The sequence below is a fragment of the Dermacentor albipictus genome, chromosome 4 (assembly GCF_038994185.2).
Source record: "Dermacentor albipictus isolate Rhodes 1998 colony chromosome 4, USDA_Dalb.pri_finalv2, whole genome shotgun sequence".
Taxonomy (NCBI): Eukaryota; Metazoa; Arthropoda; class Arachnida; order Ixodida; family Ixodidae; genus Dermacentor; species Dermacentor albipictus.
The window spans coordinates 78,065,209-78,089,351 of record NC_091824.1 but is presented as its reverse complement, the minus strand read 5'-3'; the positions used below and the strand labels follow the sequence as shown (position 1 = coordinate 78,089,351).

At 48.1% G+C, this 24,143-nt stretch overlaps 1 protein-coding gene and 1 long non-coding RNA gene across 2 annotated transcripts in view; one reads left to right on the top strand and one right to left on the bottom strand.

The window, feature by feature from the left end:
• The window catches only part of LOC139059163 (uncharacterized), a 47,242-nt gene extending 24,885 nt beyond the window's left edge, over positions 1 to 22,357 (top strand). The window contains exon 3 of the long non-coding RNA XR_011513969.1: positions 21,668 to 22,357. This is a non-coding gene — a long non-coding RNA (uncharacterized lncRNA). The remainder of the gene's footprint in view (positions 1 to 21,667) is intronic.
• LOC135916450 (uncharacterized) lies at positions 9,398 to 12,778 on the bottom strand. The gene is made up of 2 exons (XM_065449808.1): positions 11,480 to 12,778; positions 9,398 to 10,403 (listed from the first exon to the last, which is right to left on the bottom strand). Exons 1-2 carry the CDS (start codon positions 12,670 to 12,672, stop codon positions 9,461 to 9,463), a joined length of 2,136 nt encoding a protein of 711 aa, XP_065305880.1. The 5' UTR covers positions 12,673 to 12,778; the 3' UTR covers positions 9,398 to 9,460.
• Positions 22,358 to 24,143: the final 1,786 nt, after the last annotated feature.

Sequence of the window (24,143 nt, the reverse complement as noted above, 5' to 3'; positions counted from 1 at the left end):
TTGATTTAACACGAGCCGAAATCACTGCAATAATGCGCTTTGATTACGAAGATTGAGCAATCAATCATGATTGTGGTCATGAGTCAGTAGTGCAAGAAATATTCTGCCGGCAATAATTTTAGCACTGAAGCGTATTTCATCCTAATTTACCTTCATCCTCCTCATCGACTTTAATAAAGGTTAATCCACCATAAGCCTCCTTCAAACACCTTAATCCACTCTAACCCTCTATCATGCACCTTCATCCACCTTAATTCTCCTTAACAACCTTAATTAATATTAATGCATTCCCCAATCAATAACTTAATAGCTTTGATAATCAGTAACCATCTCTTATACACGGTTTGTTTCCGTTCCGGCCTTCCTTGGGTCACGTGATATTTTCTATACATCACAACGCGACCCTGTAACAGAGATCTAAGGCTTTCGCTTATTGAGCCAGACGCGGAGGGATGTGCCACTAGCAATACTAGTTCAGACGTAGAAAGTAAAGCTTCTCATCATGTGGCAGAAAAATTGTCCGTAGTATCGACCTCGCATCAAAGCTCCTTTCACATCAGTATACCCCATTCATACGGCTTTAGGAAAAACTAACCTCTTCATATATGTTGCCTTAAGCATTACCAATGCAATTATCACCATTTCTCAAAATTTTCAACACCACTGGGCCGTGCAAGAAAAAGTAACTGGAATGCCAATTCATTTTGTAGAACACTTCAAAGCTTAATATCTCGGAACTGGTGCAGTCCTGCAAACTTGTTCAAAGTGCAGTATAGGCCTTGTGAACCCACGGGCTACAAATTGTAAATTGATATATGTGCCCTAAGGTAATTCAATAAAAAGGTTCATTAGTCCAATTATGTCAAATACAGTAAACTGTCGGTTGTACCAACGTCGGTTTATCGAATATCTCAGAATAACGAACTTTTTAAAAATCCCCGGCAGTTTTCTTATAGATTCTATGCAAAAATGTTTCACTTAAACGAATTTCGGAACAGTCAATATTTCAGTTTAACGAACTCGCTCAGAGGACCAATGCTTATTTTTACCGTCAGTTCAACGACGTTTTGTGCCCTGCACTGCAGGCGCAACCGATGCCCGCCCTCGTCAAACCGGCGCTCCAGCGGCAATGTAACGTTGCTGGCGCTGCAGTGGCCCTGGGGCGAAGCGGCGGCGCAGAAAACGAACGGCAACGAGGCATGGCCTCCGAGACAGCCCACACAAAACGAGCAAGCATGTAATCTCGGAGGCCATGAACAAAGTAACATTGCTGGCGCTTACAACGCCGCCAGAGCAAAGCAGCGATCAGCGACCGGCTAGTCGTGTCATGGTCATCGTCTCTTTCTTTCCTGTCTCGTCGGTTCCGCAAAAACGACCCACGTGATGCGTTTTTCATCGGCTCTGTTCAGCCTTCCAGTTTAAAGTAACAACGGCAATTCGCGTGCCCACTTTCGAGATGAGTCCGACGAAGTACAGGCAACTGCCAAGCCAGTTTCAAGCCCTATAACTCTAGCTGAGGGTGTAGGGTACATTGGAAAGTTGAGAGACTTGGTGTCTCAACAGCAAACTATGCCAGAAGTGTACAAAAACATTGACTCTTTAGACAGCTTTGTTACTTCCTGTGCTTTAATAGTGCAAGTGCAGAAGAAGATTACAGATATTTTTTCTAAGCGAGAAAGGCAGCATTATAACTATTATGAACCTTGTGGTATAAAGTTTGTAAACAGGGATAAAGTGCCTCAGACAGGCTGGCCAACGTTTAGATAGGAGGACCTTGTACTTGTTGATATGTACAAATTCCATTTCACACATTTCTAACACTATGGATGCCATGTCTTTTGTTCCATGAATTGCACTTCAAACTTTTGACTCTGTAAGCCCCGTCTTATGTTGGTGTAGTCAATATTCAGTTTAGTGAACTTTCAGTTAAGTGAACTAGTTCCTTCGATCCCTTGAAGTTCACTCAAGTGAGAGTTCACTGTATTCAATTTTGCATTTTGATTTCTCCTATAATGGCTGCCTCATTGAGTAATTTAGCTGAAAAGTTAGAATTGTACTATCTGTCGCAGGCATTTTTTAAGTTTAATGCAGCTAAAAAGATCACCTTGCAATAATCCCAGTTATTTGGCTGCCTAAGCCAATAAGCTGCAGCTGTGTACCGTGTAACTGGGTGATAAAGCTTGAAGCTATAACATAATACTTATAACAGGGTGCCAAACTAAAGCTTTATGTTAGCTGTGGCCTCTGTGCATGTATATCGGAGGCCATAATAAGTAATACTGCGCTGGACATGAGTTACATTATATGCATCACATAGAAATTGCTCTTGACAAGATGGCGGTTGTCGATTCAATTGACAATGACAATTGACAATGTCATTGTCAATTCGGCATTGTCATGCTCGCGCAAACACAGTCAGCGGCAAAAGGAGACTTACATGACACTGATGATAAGCTTCAAACCTCGCACCTGCCCGCAATAGAGGATACGCTGAGAATAAAGCCGTAGGTTGAAAACAACGTCGAAAGCATTGACACCGCCATTACGGACAGCGACATCACACAGACAATGACACGTAGCTTGCACGGTAGCCCACACTATTCGCAGATGCTGAATGCCCTATATAGTGCTTAAGAAGATGTACAGAGAAAATGAAATCGCTCAAAGCTTGTAGGTGGCACTGCGTCATTTCGCTATTGACATCAACTGTATTAAACTTTTGACCTCCCAGCCTGTTTGAATGTTCCAGCTGGGATATTAAAAAAAAAACTTTGGAAGCATGAAACCTTCAACACAGGAACTGTTCCTGCTCCTCTGTGGCCCAAATATTCATTTATACCATTTATACTAGCAAACAAAATAAAAAAACGAGCACGAGCTTTACGCCAAGCAATTGCTGTAAAAGTGAATGGGTGAGAAAACTATATTTCGGATCAGAACGACGCGCGTCCAACGAGTTAGTGGGCTGGGGCACCCTCCGAGGTTACGGCCAAGAGTTCTTGCCTCTCGGCGGCTTCCTTGGCCCGCTGGACTGCCCAGAGTTGGTCTTCCGGGTTCGAGCTGAGCAACGCGGCTTGCCATCGCGCGCGGAGGCTATCGATGGAGGCTTCGCTCGCATTGTCCTGTATTAGTTCCTGGCATTCCCATAGCATGTGTTCTAGCGTGGCTCTGGTGCCACACACTTTGCATCTATCTGTTGTGTATATTTCTGGATAAATAGCGAGCATTAGTATCGGATTCTTGTATGATTTGGTTTGTAATTGTCGCCACTGGACAGCTTGCGATCTAGTGAGTTGTGGAGGAGGTGATGGATAAGTGCATCTTTGCATCTTGTAATGGTTGGTGATATCGTTGATCCTGGTCATTCTGTCTTCCTATTCCCATACTTATTAATTTATTTATTTATTTATTTGAGTACCCTAAGGGCCCGTTAGGGCATTACATAGGGGGGGACGAAAAAGTTCAAGCATGATTGAAATCTGTGCATTGTAAATATATGAAGGCATTAGGAACCATGAAAAACATCTAGCAGAAGCAAACAAAAAAAGAAAGAAAGAAAGAAAAGGGTAACGAAATTTATACAATGTTTAGTAGCGTGAAACGCGCATAAGAACCTAAAATGTGATGCAAACAATCAGTACCCATCAGAACACGAGGTTAAGGATAAACACTTAGGTAAACAGCCTACACAGCCACATATCTGATGAAACGGAATGAATTTTACACAATGCCAAGCACTTGAAAACACTCTTTATATAAATATTCAAGAAAACGTGGGATCTGACAGGTTGAGACACACTAAAAAGGTTAGCAGTGCTGCATGAAATGATGATGATTCCGTAAGCGAGACAATGTTTGCAGGTAGCGAGTTCCATTCGGCAATAGATAAAACTAGAGGCGAATTTTGATAAGCGTTAGCCCTGGCAAATATAGGTTTTACTTTATGAACATGGTCTGTGCGGGTAGAGATATGGGGAGCGGGAAGAATATGGGCTCGAGCGAATGCAATGTTGCTGTGGTAAAGGCTATGGAAGAAGGTCAACCGTGATAATTTCCTGCGCATGTCAAGTGAAGGGAGATTAAGTGATTTCTTTAAGGCGGACAAACTTTGATAGCGAGGATGGGGCCCTGTCCAGGAGTCTACGTTCGTCGCAGCTCGGAAATTCAGTCCTCGAGATACGTTGTGTGCCGCCGCGTTAGGGTTGTTCTCTCCCGCTGAATCGGTCGTGTGGGCTGGTATCCATAGGATTTGGACGCATCTGTCTTCCCGTGTTGGTTTGCCTATTGTGAGTATGTTTAGCGCCTGAGCTGAGATCCGGCCATTCGCGAAGTTGCGTACTGCCGTATGGGAATCGCTGATTATATAGCATGCGTTGCGTTGTGCTATGGCTAACGCTATAGCCGCTTCTTCCGCAGTTTTGATGCGTGTCTTGCGTATAGTCAAGCTTGTGCAGCATTGTCTGTTGTGGTTAAATACTGCTGCGACAAAGCTTCGTTTGTGTTTGTAACGTGCAGCATCTACAAAGACCGCGTCCTTGTTCCTTCCGTAGTCCTTCGCCATGTTTTTGCACTGCTTTTTCTCCTGCCCTCGTGGTGCACAGGATGCATATTCTTGTACAAGGGTGGTACCATGAGTTTGGCCCTTATTTCCTTGGTATGTCCCGTTTGTCTCCGTGTTGTGTGTGGTAGCGCATCCCTAATTTGTCTAGGTTGCATCTGCCCGCCGTCGTCTTGGAGAGGCGTTCGTATTGCGCTATACGTTGCGCTTCTATTAGCTCCTCTAGCGTGTTGTGCAGTCTCAGCTCTAGGAGTGTCGCCGTGCTCGTGCTTAGCATAAGTCCAATCCCTTGTTTATATATCTTCCTAATCAGACCGTCTAGCTTCTTCTTTTCTGCGGCGCCCTATCTGTGGTAGGCCGCCACATACCTGATCTGACTTATGAAAAACACCTGGATGATTCTGATGACGCTTGCTTCTTTCATTGACTCGTATCTGTTGGTAATTCTCTTGATCAATCGCATCGTCTGAGAAACTTTGGCTTCGATCTTGCGAATAGTTTCTCGGTTGGTGCCCTCGCCTTCTATAATCATTCCCAACACCCTTATCCTCTCGACTTTGGGTACGGGTTGTCCATCTGGGGTCATGAGACGTACGTCTTTGTAGGTTTGTGTGCTGCAGTTCTTGGTAGGTCACCCCTTTAGCGTTGGTCTGTACAGCAACAGCTCACCCATAAAATTATGTATTTTATCCAAATAAATATCGCTCACTTTGAAAGGTGGAGCTTTTCAAAGAGCCACCGCGTAGATAAACCCCGCAGAGAGAGACGGGCGGAGTCAGAGGAGGTTGGCTTGCAGGAGGCAGCTGTGTGACGTCATGCGCCCCCCTAGTTCTTTTTCGTTGGCCTGCGGCCGTTCGATTATAATCAAGAAATTACCGTACGAACCAATTCGGGACACGCCATACAGTGCGTCGACAAAATCAGAGTCCTGGGTATGATTGTAGAGACTAAAGACGTCAATGCCTCTACGGTTCAGAAGCTCATCACCAAGACCAACAACGCTATCGGGCTCATCAGAAGAATTGCAGGTAGACACAGGGGCCTCAAGGAACATAATCTCATCAAACTCATGCACGCGTTCGTCACCTGTCACTTCGCATACGTTGGGCAATGCTAAATTGGTCACGATCCGAAAGAGACAGACTTAATGCCCAGAACAGAAAGGTCACCAAGCAAGCCCTCGGCATTCCGACGAGCACCAGCAACGAGAATATGGGGCGCCTGGGCATGCACAACACCCTGGAAGAAATTGCCGAAGCCCAGCAGCGCGCCCAGCTTGCCAGCCTTTCGACGACGCCTCCGGGGCGCACGATCCTAGGGAAGTTAGGCTTTGCTCAAGGAAGCATAGAAAAATACTTTGCGGACTTCCCACGGAACATCCGTGCCAAGATCACAGTCCTACCTATAACCAGAAGCGTACACTCCGAAAACAACAAGGGCAGAAGACAAGCGTGAGGACAATCCTCCTTAACCAAGCCTTGGCGAACCGCGAACGCTCAGCTTTTGTGGACGCGGCTGCATACGCGGGAAACAAAGCTTTCGCAGTGGCGGTTGTGGACGGGCGCGGATCCACAAGACATGCAGCCACGGTAATTGCAAGGAAGCCTGAACAGGCCGAACAGGTTGCTATCGCTGTTGCGCTCACCAACGACAATCTTTCCCATATCTACAGCGACTCCATAGCCGCTACCAGAACTTCCCAAAACGGCACGGTCTGCGCACAGGCTCTCAGAATTTTTACAAAGAAAGAGATTAAGAAACACGTCATATACTGGTTCCCGGCACACTTAGGACCAAAGATCGGCGACGTCCCCAACCTTAACGGGGCGGCGCACGAGGCTGCGCGCGCGCTTACAGACCGCGCGGCTTCACCCGACCACTCGGAGAACAAGGACGCCCCCACTACATACAAGGAAATCACGAAAAACTACTACCTACAACGTTGAGAGTATAGCACGTCACACTGCACGCTCACTCGAGCTCAAGCGGTTACACGCAGAATGATACAAACAGACACATACCCCACGCAAAACAGACTACACCATTACATGCCTGAGCACTACGACAAGTCTTATTGCACTAATTGCAATACATCCTTTAACGTCTATCATTTCCTCTGGCCGTGCTCGCAAGCTCACATAAACTGCGAACAGGACAAGCGCAAGTTTGAGGAAGCAATCCGGAGCGAAGAACTAGCTCCCCAACCCTGGGTCGTCCAGCAGGTCCACGACGCCACCAGGAAACTCAACCTCCCGGTTCCGTCGTGGGAGACGCCCATGAGAGCCCAAAGCTCTCGTGGCCTGCAGGACCTCGAACAAAGTTAATTTCCTTCCTTCCTTCTTTTTCGTTCCTCCAAGCCTGCAGCAGCTCTGATACGCTACTCATCAGCTCAGTACTCTGAGACGCTTTCAACGCAAAGCTCAATCTTGTTATCGCTTTCAATACTTTACCTTCAAGCGAAACTGAATTTTATTGCTGCACCACAACACAGAGATAACTCAGGTGGCGCCACCATACAGCTTTAACGGTATAGGTGGCGACCGCTATGCTTACGTATAGAGGAAGGGAAGAACAAATGACGATTACATTAGACCCCGCCGGGCCTGCAAAAGTGACAAAGATGGGAATAATGGAGATATCGCATTACTGACGAGTCTAGTATACATTAAATACAATGTTTTACGCGTTACAATTACAGAACCGGTGCACAGAGCGAAAGGTGGGATTCAGAAATTTGTCATTTTAGGCTTTACCACTGAATCGTTGTTCAATCTCGCTTTAGTTGTTAACTAGTCACGTACAAATTTCATTCTTAAAGCTATCTTTGACCCCAGTCACCACCTGTCGACCAAGCATGCACTGCGTCTGCGGGTTTGATGACGCACAAGTGACGACGAAGGCGTCACGAACAAACGCTGGTGGCAGGCATGACGGAGGAACAGGATCAGTTCTAAATCAAAATTGAAAATTCACCAGTTCAAAATATAGCTGCCACATAAATGTGCTGAGAGTTCTGGAGGAGTATTCTGCAAGAGTCCACCTAGTGGACTGTCCATTTCGGCCGCTGCTGGTTGGTTGCAGCTGTACGAGCGAGGGGGAGACGAGCGGGCCTAGCCGATTAGCAGCGGCCGAAATGGACAGTCCGCTAGGTGGACTTTTACAGAATACCCGCATTGGTCTCCTGTGCGTAAAAAAAAATTAAGTTATGGGGTTTGACGTGCCAAAACCACTTTCTCATTATGAGGTACGCCGTAGTAGTGGAAGAAATTTTGACAACCTGGGGTTCTTTAACGTGCACCTAAATCTAAGTACACGGGTGTTTTCGCATATCGCCTCCATCGAAATGCAGCCGCCGTGGCCGGCATTCGATCCCGCTACCTCGTGTTGCGGCAGTTCTGTAGGAACGCGAAATATCAAGACTAGTTGCGTTTACGGCAGTTGGCGGCGGCCAAACCAAGCGGCCCCTGGAACCAAACTATTCACCGTCCTATAACACTGGTTGGCTGTTCCGCACTTTAGTGTCTCAAAGAAATTGCATATGACTAAACCGAGGAGTGTTAGGGCCAGTACACTTTCAACTTAATTTGTTCACAACCAAAACCATCCAAAGTTCGAACAAGCATAAGTAAATGTATGAATTCTGAACTGTGGGGCATTTCTAGACTATAAATATATTATGAAGATTGAAAAACTTGGAGCCCATGAGAACGCTTAGCGCTACTTCACATCTACCGTTTTGTCTTGTATACACGTATGAAAAGCAAAACCCTTGGATATCTAAGTTACCCAATCTTCATTTAGTCAGCATGGTAGCCTTTGAGAAATGCGCGCGACTGGAGATGCCTTCGCCAATGGTGCAGATGTCACTGTCGACGTCCACAGCTAGCGCTGCAGCGGTCCACTGCGAAGCAAGGCAACCGGTATTTTTGTGCTCACTCTCTCTTCTACAAGCAATCCCTGCGCGAGCAGCGCCAGCTAGACCCCCGTATGCAGAAAACATGTAATAGTCATCCTGGCACATTTGTTCTCGTAGCCGCAGTGGCGTAATTATTTGTTTTATGCATTGCAGTGTTTCAGAAATAAGCGTAAACGCCTCATAGACTCGCATCACGCAGAGCTGTAAGCGGCGATGGGAGAGCTTCTTCGCTTCCGCAGTTCATATTGTCAACTCCGTGACTGTAGCGCATTAATATCGGATATGATAGGATAGGAATAAACTTTATTTGTCCAACGGTTGTTGATGTTGGTGCCCGGGGCTAGGCTGCCAGGGGTCCATCGCCCGAGGAAAATCTTTCGAGATCCTCGGCAAAGGCCCTGGCCCGCTGGACGGCCCACTCCTGGTCTTCGGGTGCCTCGCTGAGGAGAGCGGCTTGACATCTCTCGGCGAGGCGCCCCGCTTCAGAAGGTTCTGCTCTTGTATTCCCCTTTCCTCTTTGTGCTTGTTCCACGTGGCGTCGGCATTCCCAAAGCACATGGGCCATATCGGCCCGTTCGCTGCTAACGCAATGATTGTGTTGTTACCAGCATTGGCATTCGAGCTTGTAGTTCAGAGCGTTGGACGCAGATGCTGCACTACACCCATCGCTTTTGGTGATAGTCGCGCGCATACAACGTTGAATGCGACGCCTCTTTGGAGTGAAGGACATAATTTTAATGCATTCGAAATCTACGCGTCGTGCACATAACAGCGACCGGGGATGTGCCAGCATTTCGCGAACTTCCACTTTCTCAGGCTATCAGGAGGCATTCAGAGCGCTATCAAATGGTCGACTGATAATAAATCTTCCCAGAGATGGATCTACGTGTGTTCTGGAATACGAGATACACGCGAACACGTCATCTTACTGCAGCCAACCTTTATTGCACAAGTTGCGGAAACCATCTTCTTTTGCAGCGGAGAAGTCAGGCACGCGGCGTGACGACGTCACTCACACTTAGGTAACGCACAATCGCTCGCCAACAGTCCTTGTTGAGGGCGTCCGCCTGGGTGACTCGTCCAGGGTGACACTCGAGGACGTCCTGCTGAACAACGCCAGTGAGCACAAGGTAGTTGTCGCGCAAGTAATTTTGAGCAGACTTCAGCAGTGGCATCACCTCAGCCTCCGTCCTACCGGTGACCTCGGCTAGTTCGCGGCGGAAACGTGAATTGTTAAAGAAGAGCTCGAAAGCTTCGGCGGACTGCTTGTCCAGTACGGGGTGCTCTGCAAACTCTACAGCTCGGTATAACGTGCTGCGGTTCCTTCGCAGCTTTTCGAGGACATCGAAACTTATGGAGCAGTCTGAACGGAAGCGGAAAGGCAAGTAATAGTCCGTGATGCGCCTGTTGTTCGACATGCCGCGATAAATCTCCTCCATCTGGTGTGTGGTGACACACCGCGTGTGAGTCATGCACACATGAGTGACTGTCTCGTTTCGAGTCAGGAAGAACGCGATAGCCTCCGCAGTGTTGTTCGTCACTTTCCCGTAGATGTCAATGGCCAGACCGTCAAGGAACCTGTTTTCAGCGAGGGCATGTAAGGCGTGTTGAGCAAACGGCTGAGGACACTCAAGCCGCAGGTATAGAAGGCGTCGACTGCTCTTGAGCATTTCGCAGATTGACGCGGCATTTGTGTCTATGCTCACTCCGAGGGAAAGATGAAGTCTACGCACGTAGCTCTGCGCAATGGTATCGCAAAGTGAACTCATGGTGGCTTCTGACAATTGCGTGGTTTTTAGATGTAGCTCTTGGGGACAGGTGGAAAGAGAAAACAGGGCCGTCGACAAGCCTGGGAGGTCAGCCTCCACCCAAGGAAGTTGGACACGGTTGCAGCTTCCGTTCCTGGTCAGCTGCTCGGCTAAGGCCGCTCTGAAAGAGAGAGATATATGTAGTACAATCTTCATTAGACGGGCCGTAATGAGCAGCACCAAGTTACTCGCCAGGTTGAAGTGAAAGCCTGCTTATCTGTATGGAAGACGCAGAAGACGAATGCAATTAGGTGCAGAAGGCGAATGTAATACGAGGCAATGAAAGCTTTGCTTTTCTCAGGGTCCAAACGCCGACTGCGCCAAGCGGCCGCCACTGATGACGCACGCTAAGCCAGAGCAAGATGCGCTACAAGTTATGGCCCTTCGAAACTTGTGAAGCAGAGAACATCCAAGCAGAAAGCTCGTTCTGTCAGCACAAAATACGGAGTTCTGTCTATCAGCAAGTTATGGAACTTGACAAACAGCTGTTGCCTAAGCCATCTGATATGATTTCTTGACGATAATTCTTGTTCGGCCTCGAATAATAGTAAAAAAGTAGTAGACAAGAAAGAACTTAAACGGAAAGTAGCCGTACTATTTTATATTTTCGTATTTCTCATGGATTGGAAAGAAATTATGGAAGTTTTCCACAGGACAACGAATGCACCATCCAACCACGTAAGTAACGCCAAACCTTAATTTAGGTGAATTTAAAGGGTAACATGAAACAGTTAGAGTGAAGTAACAAAGTACCTAGCTCCGCAGGTTTTATATCTAGTCTCGTATTTCTCTATTTTGTGGGTCTTGTTTATAATACGATCGATATCGTAATAAAAAAAGTTTACATTCTGCGCCCTCTTGTAGTTACTGTATGCATGCGTCTCCTCTTTATGGTGTGGCAGCCAAAGCTTAGCTGCCCGCTAAGTATAATAATAAATTACGATCCACCTCTTGCTCTAGACTCGGTCTGTAGTGCTTCTACTCTTGCTTCTACTCTTCTACTCAAGCACCGACTCTCGACAGGACACTGTGGGGGTGCTCGTGGAATGCTCGTGTTCTCTCACAAGAATTCGCCACTGCATAGAGCGCTGCTTCGGACCGCTTCACTACATAGGTGGTGCCCTCAAAATATCGATGAAAATCGTTCCTTTCTTACCCTACAGAAGATAGAAAAATAATGAAATATTTTGTTCATACCTTTCCTCCGCCTTAAGTGCACATTCTGGAGTAAGGCTCAACTCCTTCAGCGTCTTGTTCGTCACAAGTGCGTCACAGATGACTGAGATTACTCTCATCCGCAGTGACCTACTGGTCAGCTCTACACGTTCAAGAGAGCTGTTCTGAGAAAGTGCTTCCGCAAAGTTTGTTAAGCCGCAGTCGGTTTTAAAATCATAAAGCTCGAGCTGCTTGAGGGAGACGTTCTTCCGGAGTGCGGACGCCAATGTTTGTTCGCAGTGTGGAGGTATGTTGGCGAATACTACATGTAGTTCCCTAAGCGTCGTGTTTTCCTCGAGCGCCGCAAACAAGGGGGTAGGAGAAGAGTCGTCCAATTCCACCTCCAAAGTAGTCAATGCCTTGCTTCGCATCACGGCTTCGGCAAGTGTTGAAATCTCCTGTTCTGGGATACTTATTGTCAGTCTATTCAATACCGCCGACACATCCATAATTTGCCTAACGAAGTGCGCACCGGTGACGAAGTCTTCTATATCGTGCGCTGTACCGAGCGACAGCGAATCGCAGCTCGTAAGGCACGCCACAGCTTTCGTAAAATTGAGCGGGTACCTACGGAACACGCCGGAAAAGTCTTTTATGGTGTTTCTGTTCCGTTGCAGCATCGTGCCAAGTTCGGCCGTGAACTTTTCGTCCCCTTCACCGTAGACGTACAACTTCTGCACCGAGCACAGTGAGTCAAAACCTTCGATGGTGTGGAGTTTTCCTTTACGTCGCGCTTCGTCGAACGAGATCTTGTCAACGGACAAGTAGCGCATGACACGAACCGCTGCTTCTGGCGCCGGTGACGAAGGGCGTAGATTGATAGCGTACGTCGTCTGGTCGCCGCTCTCGTAGGCGCCGTGGGCGTAGCAGACGCTCAGTTCCTCGATGCAAGAGTGGCGTTCGAGGAGCCGCGTGACGAAGAACGCCGCGTCGCGAGAGACGACGTCGGGATCTTCGACGATGGTCATGTTGGAGAGCGAAGAGAGGCGCAGACTGCCCCGCGGTGCCTCGACGAGCTCGTACACGAGCCCTTGGAGAACTTGGTTCCACTGCGTCAACTCGCTATTAAGCCAGCACCTTTTGTCCGGCAGTGCCGCGCTACAGGGCCGATCGAAGTCTAGCTTGCCTTTGCAAGGGCTAGTTGTGACGCCAGCTGCTGCCGTCGTTGTTGCCATTGCCAAATTCCACAAATGCTTCGCAGAATCTCACGGAGCTCCCTGCATGATCTATTCAGCTGCCTGAATAATGACTGACGGAACGCCAAGCTCCTACTAACCCTATTCGTGGTTACAAACAAAAAAGGATGATAATGATGATAATGAGATTTTTGTTCAATCAGCTCGTAGGGGAAGATGACGATTAACTGTATGAAGTATAAAATTTCATAATACTAAAAATATATACGCGTATATTGCAGAAGTTTTCGCGCAGGACCATTGGGAATGTGTGTCTGTGATTGACGCACACGATGGCACGACCGATGATCAAAAAAACAACTGGATTTATTTGCGATGGTAGCAGATTGCACGATCAGGTCTCGGCGAGCGCGTCCTCCTGCTCCGAACGTTCGTCCTCACGTGACGCGTGACGTCTTCTTCCACCTCGTTCGCCAGTAGCTTGCAATCCTTAAGTAAGTAAGTAAGTAAGTGGTCCTGATCCCTTTTGACTCAGGGCAGGCGTTTGTCAAGGCCACGGGAGATGTTCAGAGTACAAGGAAAGAAAGTAAGGAGAGAAAGAACATAAAACACAGTTTTGTCACAGTCACAGTCTGTTAGTCCGTCTGGTTGGTCCGGTTTGTTGTATTCTAGGCTCCAGTCGCCTCGGATTTCACCAAAGCCACGACAATCCAATCCACCAGCAACGCCGGTTCAAGTCAGCGCGTCTCAGCTGCGTCGCTGCCTGGTCGGCCGTCTGTATTTTAGGAGCTCGTGTAGCTGAGGAGGTCGGCATCAGCGGTCACTCGCTGTAGGTTTGTTCGATTCAGAAAAAGGTGCACGGCACCTCAAACGAAAGAGTGCAGGGAGTGCCGGGCTGCACCCACCTGCTGCAAGGTTCAAGGGTGCAGTGCACCGCGGCGGCACCTTGCATTGCACCCCGTTCAAACGAGCACGGGGGTGCAGGGTGCACTGCTGCACCTCGGGGAATCGAGGGTCTAGGTGCAGTGCACCATGAATAGGTTCAGAAGGTGCAGAGAAACTTGCACGAATCGAATAGTCCTTGTGACTGGGCGGCTCTAGACGAGCGATATCTAAAGTTTGCCCGCGCGGCACCAGCGCCGAATGCTCCCCTAGCGGACCGATGGAAGTTTCGAGGGTCGTCGCTGCGCTGGCGCGCGCCCGTGTTCTGTACGGCGGGAGCGCTCGTGCGCGTGGTTTTTGCGATGCCGAGTGCGACCTCATCAGCCAGGAAAGGTGGCACGCAATACTGATGTGTTGTCGATTGCCACAGCAGCCTCGAAAACACGGAAGGTCCTACGCCGCCCGTGAAGTTCTACATATTTGCTGGGAAGTGGTACGAGAAGGACAGACGACAAGCATGGATAACTGCAGTGCGCGGCCGAGTCAAGTAAGTCTCATACTTTCGCATTCGCGTGTAATATCTTGAAAGCGGAATAGTCATATGCCTGTTTTTAGTGCACGGCCGTTTGTTTAGTCGTGTCGCGTTGTTGAATTGTCGTGGCATCCGCCGTTTGTTAGCGGTAAATGCATGCGTGTTGCGCCGCTAAGCTCTACGACGCGTGCTCGATTCCCAGCCACGGCGGCCGCATTTCGAAAGGGGCAAAATGCAAGAACACCCTTGTTACCGTGTGCTTTGATTTTTGTGCACGTTAAAGAACCCCCAGAGGTTAAAATTATTCCTGAGACTCACCATTACAGCGGGCCTCATAATGATTTCGTGGTTTTGGCATGGTTTTGGCACATAGAACCCCCGAATTTATTTGATTGCACTGTGCCTTCCCTCGCGATCGGCATGGACGAGCTCAAGAGAATTATTTCCCTTTTCCAAACGCTGCAACTTAAATTACTAGTTGTGCAGGTAACGAAAGGGGCCGCGCGCTACTTCTGTGTGGTAGCAGACCGTATTTAATGCAAGCCGCGGTCGTCGCGTGCGTCGGGAAGCGGCAGATCGGAAAGCAGCCGCTCGAGACGTGCGCGTTATGTTTGTTGTTTGCCCATGCTTTCTAAGTATCTAAGTGTTCAAGTATCATAACTTGTAGTCATACCACTCTTGTAGAATAATATGTGCACACAATCACAGGAACGTTACCTTTGCAAAGATATTATTGGGAGTAACTTAATCCCCACAACAAATAGGCACACATACTGTTTCATTTATATGCGATGCAGATGAAAGCGGCGCCAAACAGACCAATGACAATCACAACAGTCTTCTCAGCAGTCAGCACCACCGGGACATGTGCTTTCGTACTGCAGCGACGCAGCTCTTGAGCAGCAGCAAGACACGTGTGAAACAGACTCCAAAACATGCCTTTGTGAAGTGACGGAACCGTCAAGAAGCAGCCCAATGGATCTGCAGTGATCGAGTAGTATGACAACAGAAGTTCCTGCTGCCAGTGTGACTTATGGTGTAATTGAAATAAAAATGGCTAAATTTCTGAACATGGTGCGCACCTCTAACTCGACGTCGTCTACGATCTTGTCGGACACCTGTGACACGCACTTGGCTTTCACTCTCACATCACCGTCCACAATTTGTTCAACGCCGTACACGTTCGGAAGCAGACGCTCCCTTATCGTGAGGTTGCCGCCACGAAAAAAAGCTGTCGGCGTCGGCAACCTTCTTGAAACCGCACGGCAATCTTTGCATCGCTGTTGCGCAAGCAGGCGATCTGCCGCCGTCGAAAACGGAGCGCCGTGAGAACGAGCAGCGAAGAAAAGCGCGGACGGCACAACGTAAACGAAGCGGAAACTACGCCACGACGCGACCGCGCTGCTTGGCGTTTCCACATTGGGGCGCTGTCAGGAAAGGCGCAGTAGCGCCGCCTGGCCATGGTTTTCTCGTCTATGGGGGTTCCCTTCATCTATTCGGCTCGCCTGCCCACTCGTTCCCACTGTTCTAACCGGATCTTCGTAGTCTCGGCGCGTGCAGTTCGGTCATCCTCGGTGAGACCAGTCAGCGCCAGGCTCTCAGCCAGGTAGCACAATCGGGAAACTGATGGAAGTCTCTGACATTGTTGTAGCACTTGGAGAAGAGTTTCTTCTGGTGCACCGCACAAGCGGCACGTCGGATCCAATAATAATAATATTTGGGGTTTTACGTGCCAAAACCACTTTCTGATTATGAGGCACGCCGTAGTGGAGGACTCCGGAAATTTTGACCACCTGGGGTTCTTTAACGTGCACCTAAATCTAAGCACACGGGTGTTTTCGCATTTCGCCCCCATCGAAATGCGGCCGCCGTGGCCGTGATTCGATCCCACGACCTCGTGCTCAGCAGCCCAACACCATAGCCACTGAGCAACCACGGCGGGTACGTCGGATCCACGCCGAATAGTTCGTGGCGGCGTTGGTTTGTGAGGAGAGCGCCTGTGCGGGCTGGAAACAGCAGGGCGCTGCCTCGATCTCCTCGGTAGTCTGGTGACGGGCACGGTTTCGGCTTTGGTGGTAATATAGTGCCAGGTTTTGCCTTTTTTGCCGCTGTCGTGCGCCAAATCGTTTTTTCAGCACCATTGATTTCCTTGATGACTCCCTTGCGCCAATCTGCCTCCGTCTTAGTGTCGTGTTGTTTTGAATTTTCGCTGTATTTCGTGTCTAGGAACGTGTATGTCCGAATCCAAGCCGTCTTGATGTTTTTGTATCTTAGGTGTAGGTACATTCTGCAACTGTAATTTGTGTTTGCCATGAATTTGAGTCTGCCGGCATATTGTAATTTGGACTGCGCCTCCCTTGCCTCGTACGAGGACCAGCTCATTTCCACGCTTACTGCTGCATTTGCAGTGGTTATGTTGCCCCCTAGCAGCCAACGGCCTAGTTCTGTTTGATGACGCTCCAGGCATTTTATGGTTTAGGCCAGCACACCCTCTACGTCTGTTGTCGCTGGTACTGCTACTCCCTCCCGCTTGCCCTCAGGTGCCGCTAGTCCCTCAGCTAACAGTAGTCGTGAGCACAACCGATGGTAGCACCATGGATGGTAGTGTCTCGGTGGTGGCGTCTCCTATGACCATGGAGGAAGCAAAATATAGGAGGGAGTATTACTCATTCCATATGACCTTCCTGATTTTATTTTAACAAGTAATTCTACAATATTCATTGCTAATGCCATTGATATGAGTAAATTTATGGTCCATAATAATTTGGAATAATACACCCATAGCTTGGTCAATCCCCCATCGTGGGTAGGAGCCGCACGTGTGACATGCCACAACAACAGCCTCGGCAAGCGAACGCTCCATGAAACCATAGGCCGCCATTTTTTTTTTTTTTGACTCATCGATAAATGTTTATTCCTCCTCCTCCTCCTCCTGGTGGCCCAACACGTGACTTCTTGCGTCGAGATCGCGGAGAAAGAATCGTCATTTGCTGAGACATTTGGCTCCCAGTAGTATAGTGCCTACAATAGTATATTCTAGGCACTATACCAGTGGTACTCCAGTAGTTTTTATTCAGTGCGCGTTTGTTCACGGCCCTGCCGTGGCGCCGCCTGCAGAGCGGGAACACTAAAACCAACCGCGCACTTTGACGTGCATCACGCGTTCGGCCACCAGGTTGGCTTCAGCCGCGTTGCGGTATCTTCTTTTTCCTTCCTCCATAAATTTTACTTCAGATCATGGACCCGATCTTTTGTTGTCTGCCATCTAAGAAACAGGAATGGCGGAGCATCGTCTGGGCAACTGTCCTACGTGCATAAGACGGTCACCTTCGTATAGCCGTTCTAGCAAGTGCGTATCGATACCTGCGTTCACGTAAGATTATGAAATGAAGGCGAGATTAGCGTGTAGTGAGTAAAAACCTTATTGAAAATAAAAATTAAGGCACGCGGTTAGAGTTAATGCTTGATACGTCTTAATTAGGAATGAGCGCATGTTCCAAATATTGATTACGAATCGGATAGTATTTGCTATTCGTTTCGTATTTGACTCGAGAACTCACTCTTTGAAATTGTCGAATATTCATTTCTGTTCGAATATAACGGACAACAACAGTTATTCGAGTTTGGAAGGAGGAAGACCGATTCAAGTGAGGCCTGTTTCGAATTATCATCCTGCAGGAGAGCCGCTGTTATTGCGTAGAGGCCCCAATTCTGAGTGAACGAACTGGGCTCATAATTTCTACTAAATAATTTCTCGTCATTCATTAAGGAAGCGCCACTTTTGGGCATGATATTGCTGACTCAATTTAAGCAACACAATTCATTATTTCGCCAGTGTCACCGTGTTTCTATCCTACTGTAGCACCATACTTCTACAACGAACACAGCCCAATACGTCTATGACGTGCTGTTTCCTTGTTTCCATCTACTGTCACCGTCATGTCGTACCAGATAACTGAAAGGATTTTTTCTCATTTAAGAGCTCTTAAGCTGACGCCGAGCTGCGAACAGTATAACCAGCGTGCGTAAAAAATGGCTGTGGCTTAGCTAAGGTTAAGCCCAGGATGCGAAGCATACTAGCCTTTATTTTAGTTGTTGAACCACTGTTTAGCCTGGTGAACTGCTGTTGCTTGGCTATATTTGGTTCGGCTAGACGAAGAAACAACTCATGCGTTACTCTGCTTCGCCTTCAAGAGCGGAACGCGACAGCGTTCCCGTCGACCCGCCAAGGGGTGTAAGACAATGGGCTACGGCGCTGGACGCGGTGAGCGTCGAGCAACGCAGCGTTCGGCGCGGCAACGAAATGTGCGCCTGAGCAAGCGACGCACGCCTGAGCCTTAGAAACAGCTCGTTTCTAAGGCAACACCGCATTCACTAGAGGCGCTTTTGTACCGCTTTGAAGCATCGTACTCGTGGCTCAGTGGTAGCGTCTCCGTCTCACACTCCGGAGACCCTGGTTCGATTCCCACCCAGCCCATCTTGCAAGAGTTGAGCCAAAACCACCTAGAAAATCAGTCTCTGTAGCACGCCGCAACCTTCGCTTCTCATTCCAACGAGCAGCTCTGTCACCAGGAGGCATCTCACCTCGTGAGTGTCTAGCAGAGGCAAGCGCAGCTGCCTATACACCGCCGCGACGCAGCGAGCGACGGCGCGAATTGGAGCCCCGTTTCTCCTCTGTCGTGACGCCACGGTGTCACGTGGTATTGAAAGCGACACCGCCGCGCCTGAGGAGCTGGGTTGAGCTCTCGTAATATGCTTCGCATATAAATAAGCCAGTTTTTTCATTGCGATGGCAATTATTCGGATGCTCGAGGCGCAAAACGCCGCCGTCGCCGTTGTTGTGATGTCCTGCTCGAAGGCGAATGCACGGCTCGCGCGCGCAGGGCTAGTAGGCCTCCCGAGGCGAGGAGTGAGTTTGGATGCAAAAAAAAAATGGCTGCGGCTTAGCTCAGCTAACCCTGGATATCCAAAACGAAAGCTTGGTTTAGCCTGGATAAGTCTCGGTTTCACTTGGTTAACCTTTGATTTTACTGTAATTATTATACTTAGGAATAGAATCATCGTTAAGCCAGGTATGACAGCTGTGCCTAGGTCGGTGGCTAGACATGACTGCGATTAGGCTTGGGTAGACACGCATCGTTCGACAATGCGACGCCTGCTGTGCCACAGGGAAAGCGCAAGTGCTTGACATGCAAAGAGACGCCGTGAAATGCGCAGTGTTGCAGAAAAAACGGATAGGCCGCGAGCACGGTCACTAGATTGATCTCGACGGTGCGACGCCTGTTGCATTCCGGACCCCCTCCAGTGAAGAAGCTCGCCAAGCAGCTCGACGTGTGCGTCAGTCATACGATGAATGCAGGCCCCGAAAAAAATTAGCGGGAACTATACCTGTGGTATTGCAGGTGGTGAGCGCTAGCTAGTCCAATTTGCGTTTTTTTAATGTTTTAAGTCGAAAGCCTTAGGTTTGTTTCAAGGTCGCGTTGTGAACAGAAAATATCATGCGACCCAGAAAGACCAGTAACGACCCAAAGAATGTCCAGCCGTCTATAAGATATTAATGATTATCCAAGTTAATTAATGATTCATTAGTGATTGAATTAAGGTGGATTAGGGGAGGATTCAGGTTGATTAGGGTGTATCAAGGTGGATTAAGGTGCATAAAGAAGGATTAAGGTTATTAAGAAGGATTATAGCAGTTGAAGGAATATTAAGGTGTATTAGGGTGAATAAAGGAGCATTAAGGTGCATGAACAGTTATTAAGGCATAATAAAAAGAATTAAGGTGGATTAAATTGGATGAAGGAGGAATAAGGTCGATTAGGGTGGATTAAGGTAATTAGGGTTGACGAAATCAGACCAATAAGGGTGTATTAGGGAGGATTAAGGTGGGATAGGGTGGTTAAAGGTTGATGTAGTTGGATTGAGGTATTACGGTAGGCTTTACAAGGCTTTCACAATCACGTCTCTTAGGCGATACATAAGTTCACCTTGGATTTTTAGAATTTGCTTTGAACTGCACTTCCACGCACGCATGAGTGGGCAGCATTTATTATTTGGCTTTCTCGCGGATACAGGCAATGTGCAGGGGGTGTTCACATGATCGTGCACGCCTGCTGTTGATACCGACATCTAGGCGGAGGCCGGGAATCTTCGCTTTAATAGCGAATATCTTAAAACCACCTTTCTGCTGTTTTGTTGTGTGCGGAAACTTTCAATTGATTTAACAGGGGCCGAAATCATTGCATCAATGCGCTTTGATTACCAAGATTGAGCAATCAATCATGATTGTGGTCAAGAAATATTCTGTCGGCAATAATATTTAGCACTGCAACGTATTTCATCCTAATTTACCTTCATCCTCCTCATCGACTTTAATAAAGATTAATCCACCATAAGCCTCCTTCAACCGCCTTAATCCACTCTAACCCTCTATCATGCACCTTCATCCACCTTAATTCTCCTTAACACACCTTATTCCTCCTTAATACACCTTAATTAATCTTAATACAATCCCCAATCAATCACTAAGTAGCTTTGATAATCAGTAACCATCTCTTATAGACGGTTTGGTTCGGTTCCGGCCTTCCTTGGGTCACGTGATATTTTCTATACCTCACAACGCGACCCTGAAACAGAGATCTAAGGCTTTCGCTTAATAAGCCAGACGCGGAGGGATGTGCCACTAGCAATACTAGTTCAGACGCAGAAAGTAAAGCATCTCATCGTGTGGCAGAGCAATTGTCTGTAGTATCGAACTCGCCTCAAAGCTCCTTTTACATCAGTATATCCCGTTCATACGGCTTTAGGAAAAGCAACCTCTTCATATATGTTGCCTTAAGCATGATCAATGCAATTATCACCATTTCTTAAACTTTTCACCACCACTGGGCCGTGCAACAAAAAGTAACTGGAATGCCAAAGCATTTTGTAGGACACTTCAAAGCTTAATATCTCGGAACTGGTGCAGTCCTGCAAATTTGTTCAAAGTGCAGTATAGGCCTTGTGAACTCACCAGCTAAAAATTGTAAATTGAAATATGTGCCCTAAAATAATTCACTAAAAAGGTTCATTAGTTCCATTATGTGAAATATTCAATTTAGCATTTTGATTTCTCGTAGAATGGCTGCCTCATTGAGTAATTTAGCTGAAAAGTTGGAATTGTACTATCTGCTGCAGGCATTTTTTAATTTTGATGCTGCTAAAAAAATCACCTTGCAATAATCCCAGTTATTTGGCTGCTTGACCCGCCGTGGTTGCTCAGTGGCTATGGTGTTCGGCTGCTGAGCACGAGGTCGTGGGATCGAATCCCGGCCACGGCGGCCGCATTTCGATGGGGGCGAAATGCGAAAACACCCGTGTACTTAGATTTAGGTGCACGTTAAAGAACCCCAGGCGGTCGAAATTTCCGGAGTCCCCCACTACGGCGTGCCTCATAATCATAAAGTGGTTTTGGCACGTAAAACCCCTAATTCAATTCAATTGGCTGCTTGAGCCAATAAGTTGCGGCTATGTACCGTGTAACTGGGTGATAAAGCTTGAAGCTATAACATAAGAGTTATAACATGTGTGCCGAACTAAAGCTTCATGTTTATGTTCCCCTTCAACATTCTGCTCGCGCAGAGGCTGGTTTACGGGCGTCGCACGGACCCATTCCTGCTGACCATGGACCGGGAGAACAAGCTGGAACTACACCGCAACGTCAAGATGTCTCAGGCTTTCGAGAGGGTGGCCAGATACATGTTTCCCATCTGCTTCGGGTTCTTCAACATCGTCTACTGGTCCTTCTATGTGGAGAGGTCCTACTACCCCTGACGCACCACGATTTCTTCTGCTTCTGACGATTTGTTATCACGAGAGGGTCACGGTGAAAGTTAGCCCATTTCCTGTTAGCTAACATTTATCAGTAAATGAACCTACTAGACAATGCCGGTCCTCTCGGCAAACATGCATATTTCTTCGCCAATTGAAGAAGTGTAGTGCACGTACCCTTGCAGAAAGCATTGCTAATCGCGGACGCCGCCAATGCAGAAATGAGGCAGCTTTCGACGGCAAAACTGTGCCTCATGCGGGCGTGCTCTGGCACTAAAGAAGGTCTAAAAACTGTAATGCGTTCGAGCTCTCGCGTCTGGCAACGATGGGAAACAACGGCCGCACCGCAAGGTATTACCATGTATAGGTGTTCTGTAGTATTGCGTCCAGTCGTGGTACGGTCATGGTGGATTACAAGTCTAACTGCGATGTTTTACATGACATTCTTCAGGTGCATTCACGGTGTCGCCATCGGCTGTTGGTGGCGCAGTTCCTCTGTAGTCATAACCTCGTCGTTCCGACTTCGAAATAAAATGCATGTCAAGGGCTGATGAAAAGACGGCAGTTGAGCCGGTTTGAACTTGTGAATATTCCGTCTGGCAACTGCATGCACCACTAGAACATCTCGTTTTCTTTTTTCATAACATGGGAACATACACATGTACCGCAAAACGTGACGCGTTCCGTAACCGCAATGATAACGGCAAACACTCATGGTTACCATGTTCCTCCAGAGACAAGCGCTGTATGTTTGAGTACAGAGATCGGCAGTGCACCAGGAGGAAATCATTGACATAGTCAAGAGTTCAGCAAAAGCTCGTATGGTCAGGTCATCGTCATCGCCAACCTGGTTACGCCCACTGCAGGGCAAAGGCCTCTGCCATATACTTCTCCAACTACCCCGGTCGTGTACTAATTGTGGCCATGTTGTCCCTGCAAACTTCTTAATAGAGAGTTTTAGCCCAGCGGGTTTACGGCCAGCGGAGCGGAGCGGTCTCCACCGTTGCGCCAGCGGAGCGGCGCGCGAAAAAAGAATTTTAGCCCAGCGGATCACCCGCTCGAGCGGGGTAAAGAGCGGGAAGCTCTGCTGCCCCACCTAGTGGTTCGAATAGGAATTACTGAGAAATGAAATTGAATTACGCTTGCTTTTATTATGCAAGAAATGTTGAATAAAGATATATTACACGTTCTCAGTGCATTATTTGTTAATAATGTACTGAGTATTAATGTACGGGTCAGCGCGGCAGTCGCCGTCTTCGATGCAGAACTGCCGGCGTTCATGTTCGCGGCTGCCGTCTTGCATTTCCCATACACGCCCGCGCGCCCTTCGCACGCTCGCGCGCTGCGTATACGCTCCGCTGGGGAGTGCTTTCCAGCGGGCGTAAACGCTGCTCCGTAAAACCGCTGGCCGCCTCAGCGTGGTGCGCATGCGCAGTCGCGTCTCCGCTCGCCCGCTCCGCTCCGCTGGCCGTAAACCCGCTGGGCTAAAACTCTCTAATCTCATCCGCCCACCTAACTTTCTGCCGTCCCCTGCTACGCTTCCCTTCCCTTGGAATCCAGTCCTTAACCCTTAATGACCATCGGTTATCTTCCCTCCTCATTACATGTCCTGCCCATGCCAATTTCTTTTTCTTGATTTCAACTAAGATTCCATTAACTCGCGTTTGTTCCCTCACCCAATCCACGTATGGTCAGGTAGCATGTTACAAAAAGTGAAAAGATAAAGTAACTGACCAAGTCGAAAGTCAGGTGGTATGACCTAAGTTTATCTCCAGTCAACATAAGTATATCCATGGACAATGCAGTTTTCTCATTTGCTACGCGGCGCTCGTAGTCCCATACAACTATAGTCACTGTAGATGCCCCCTTTAGGGAACCTATACAGTAACTCTACATAGAACTCGCGTATGCCGCACTGGTGAAATGGAATAATATAATAACGCACTTTCCGCTAGCAGTTTTGTCATTTACTCGGCGTTTATTGTGTGAATGGCTCTGAGCTCAGTAACCTAGGCGGTGATGGGTGGGGAAGAGATACAATACCCACTACTTTTTCTGCAGCAACGGGGCCGCATAAACGCCTTGGAGCAGGCGGACAGAAAGCTGTAGCGTTTTAACCTAAACAATAACTCGCGCCAGCAATATTCACTACTATTGCAGAAAGCAAGTGCTCGCTCGGTTACCTGTGTGAGCCGGTCTTAAGCTGCGCTGTCGGATTTGTTAGAATGCGCTCGCAGCGATCCTTTGAATGTAGTGCGGTCATCACAGGGTTTGTTTGGGCCCGAGT

Bases quoted from the DNA above. Each gene is read 5' to 3' on its own strand.
- LOC135916450 (XM_065449808.1), bottom strand. From the start codon at position 12,672: ATGGCAACAACGACGGCAGCAGCTGGCGTCACAACTAGCCCTTGCAAA. The intron at 10,404-11,479 runs GTATGAACAAAA...TCTCTCTTTCAG, and splicing joins GCACTTAAGGCGGAGGAAAG to AGCGGCCTTAGCCGAGCAGC.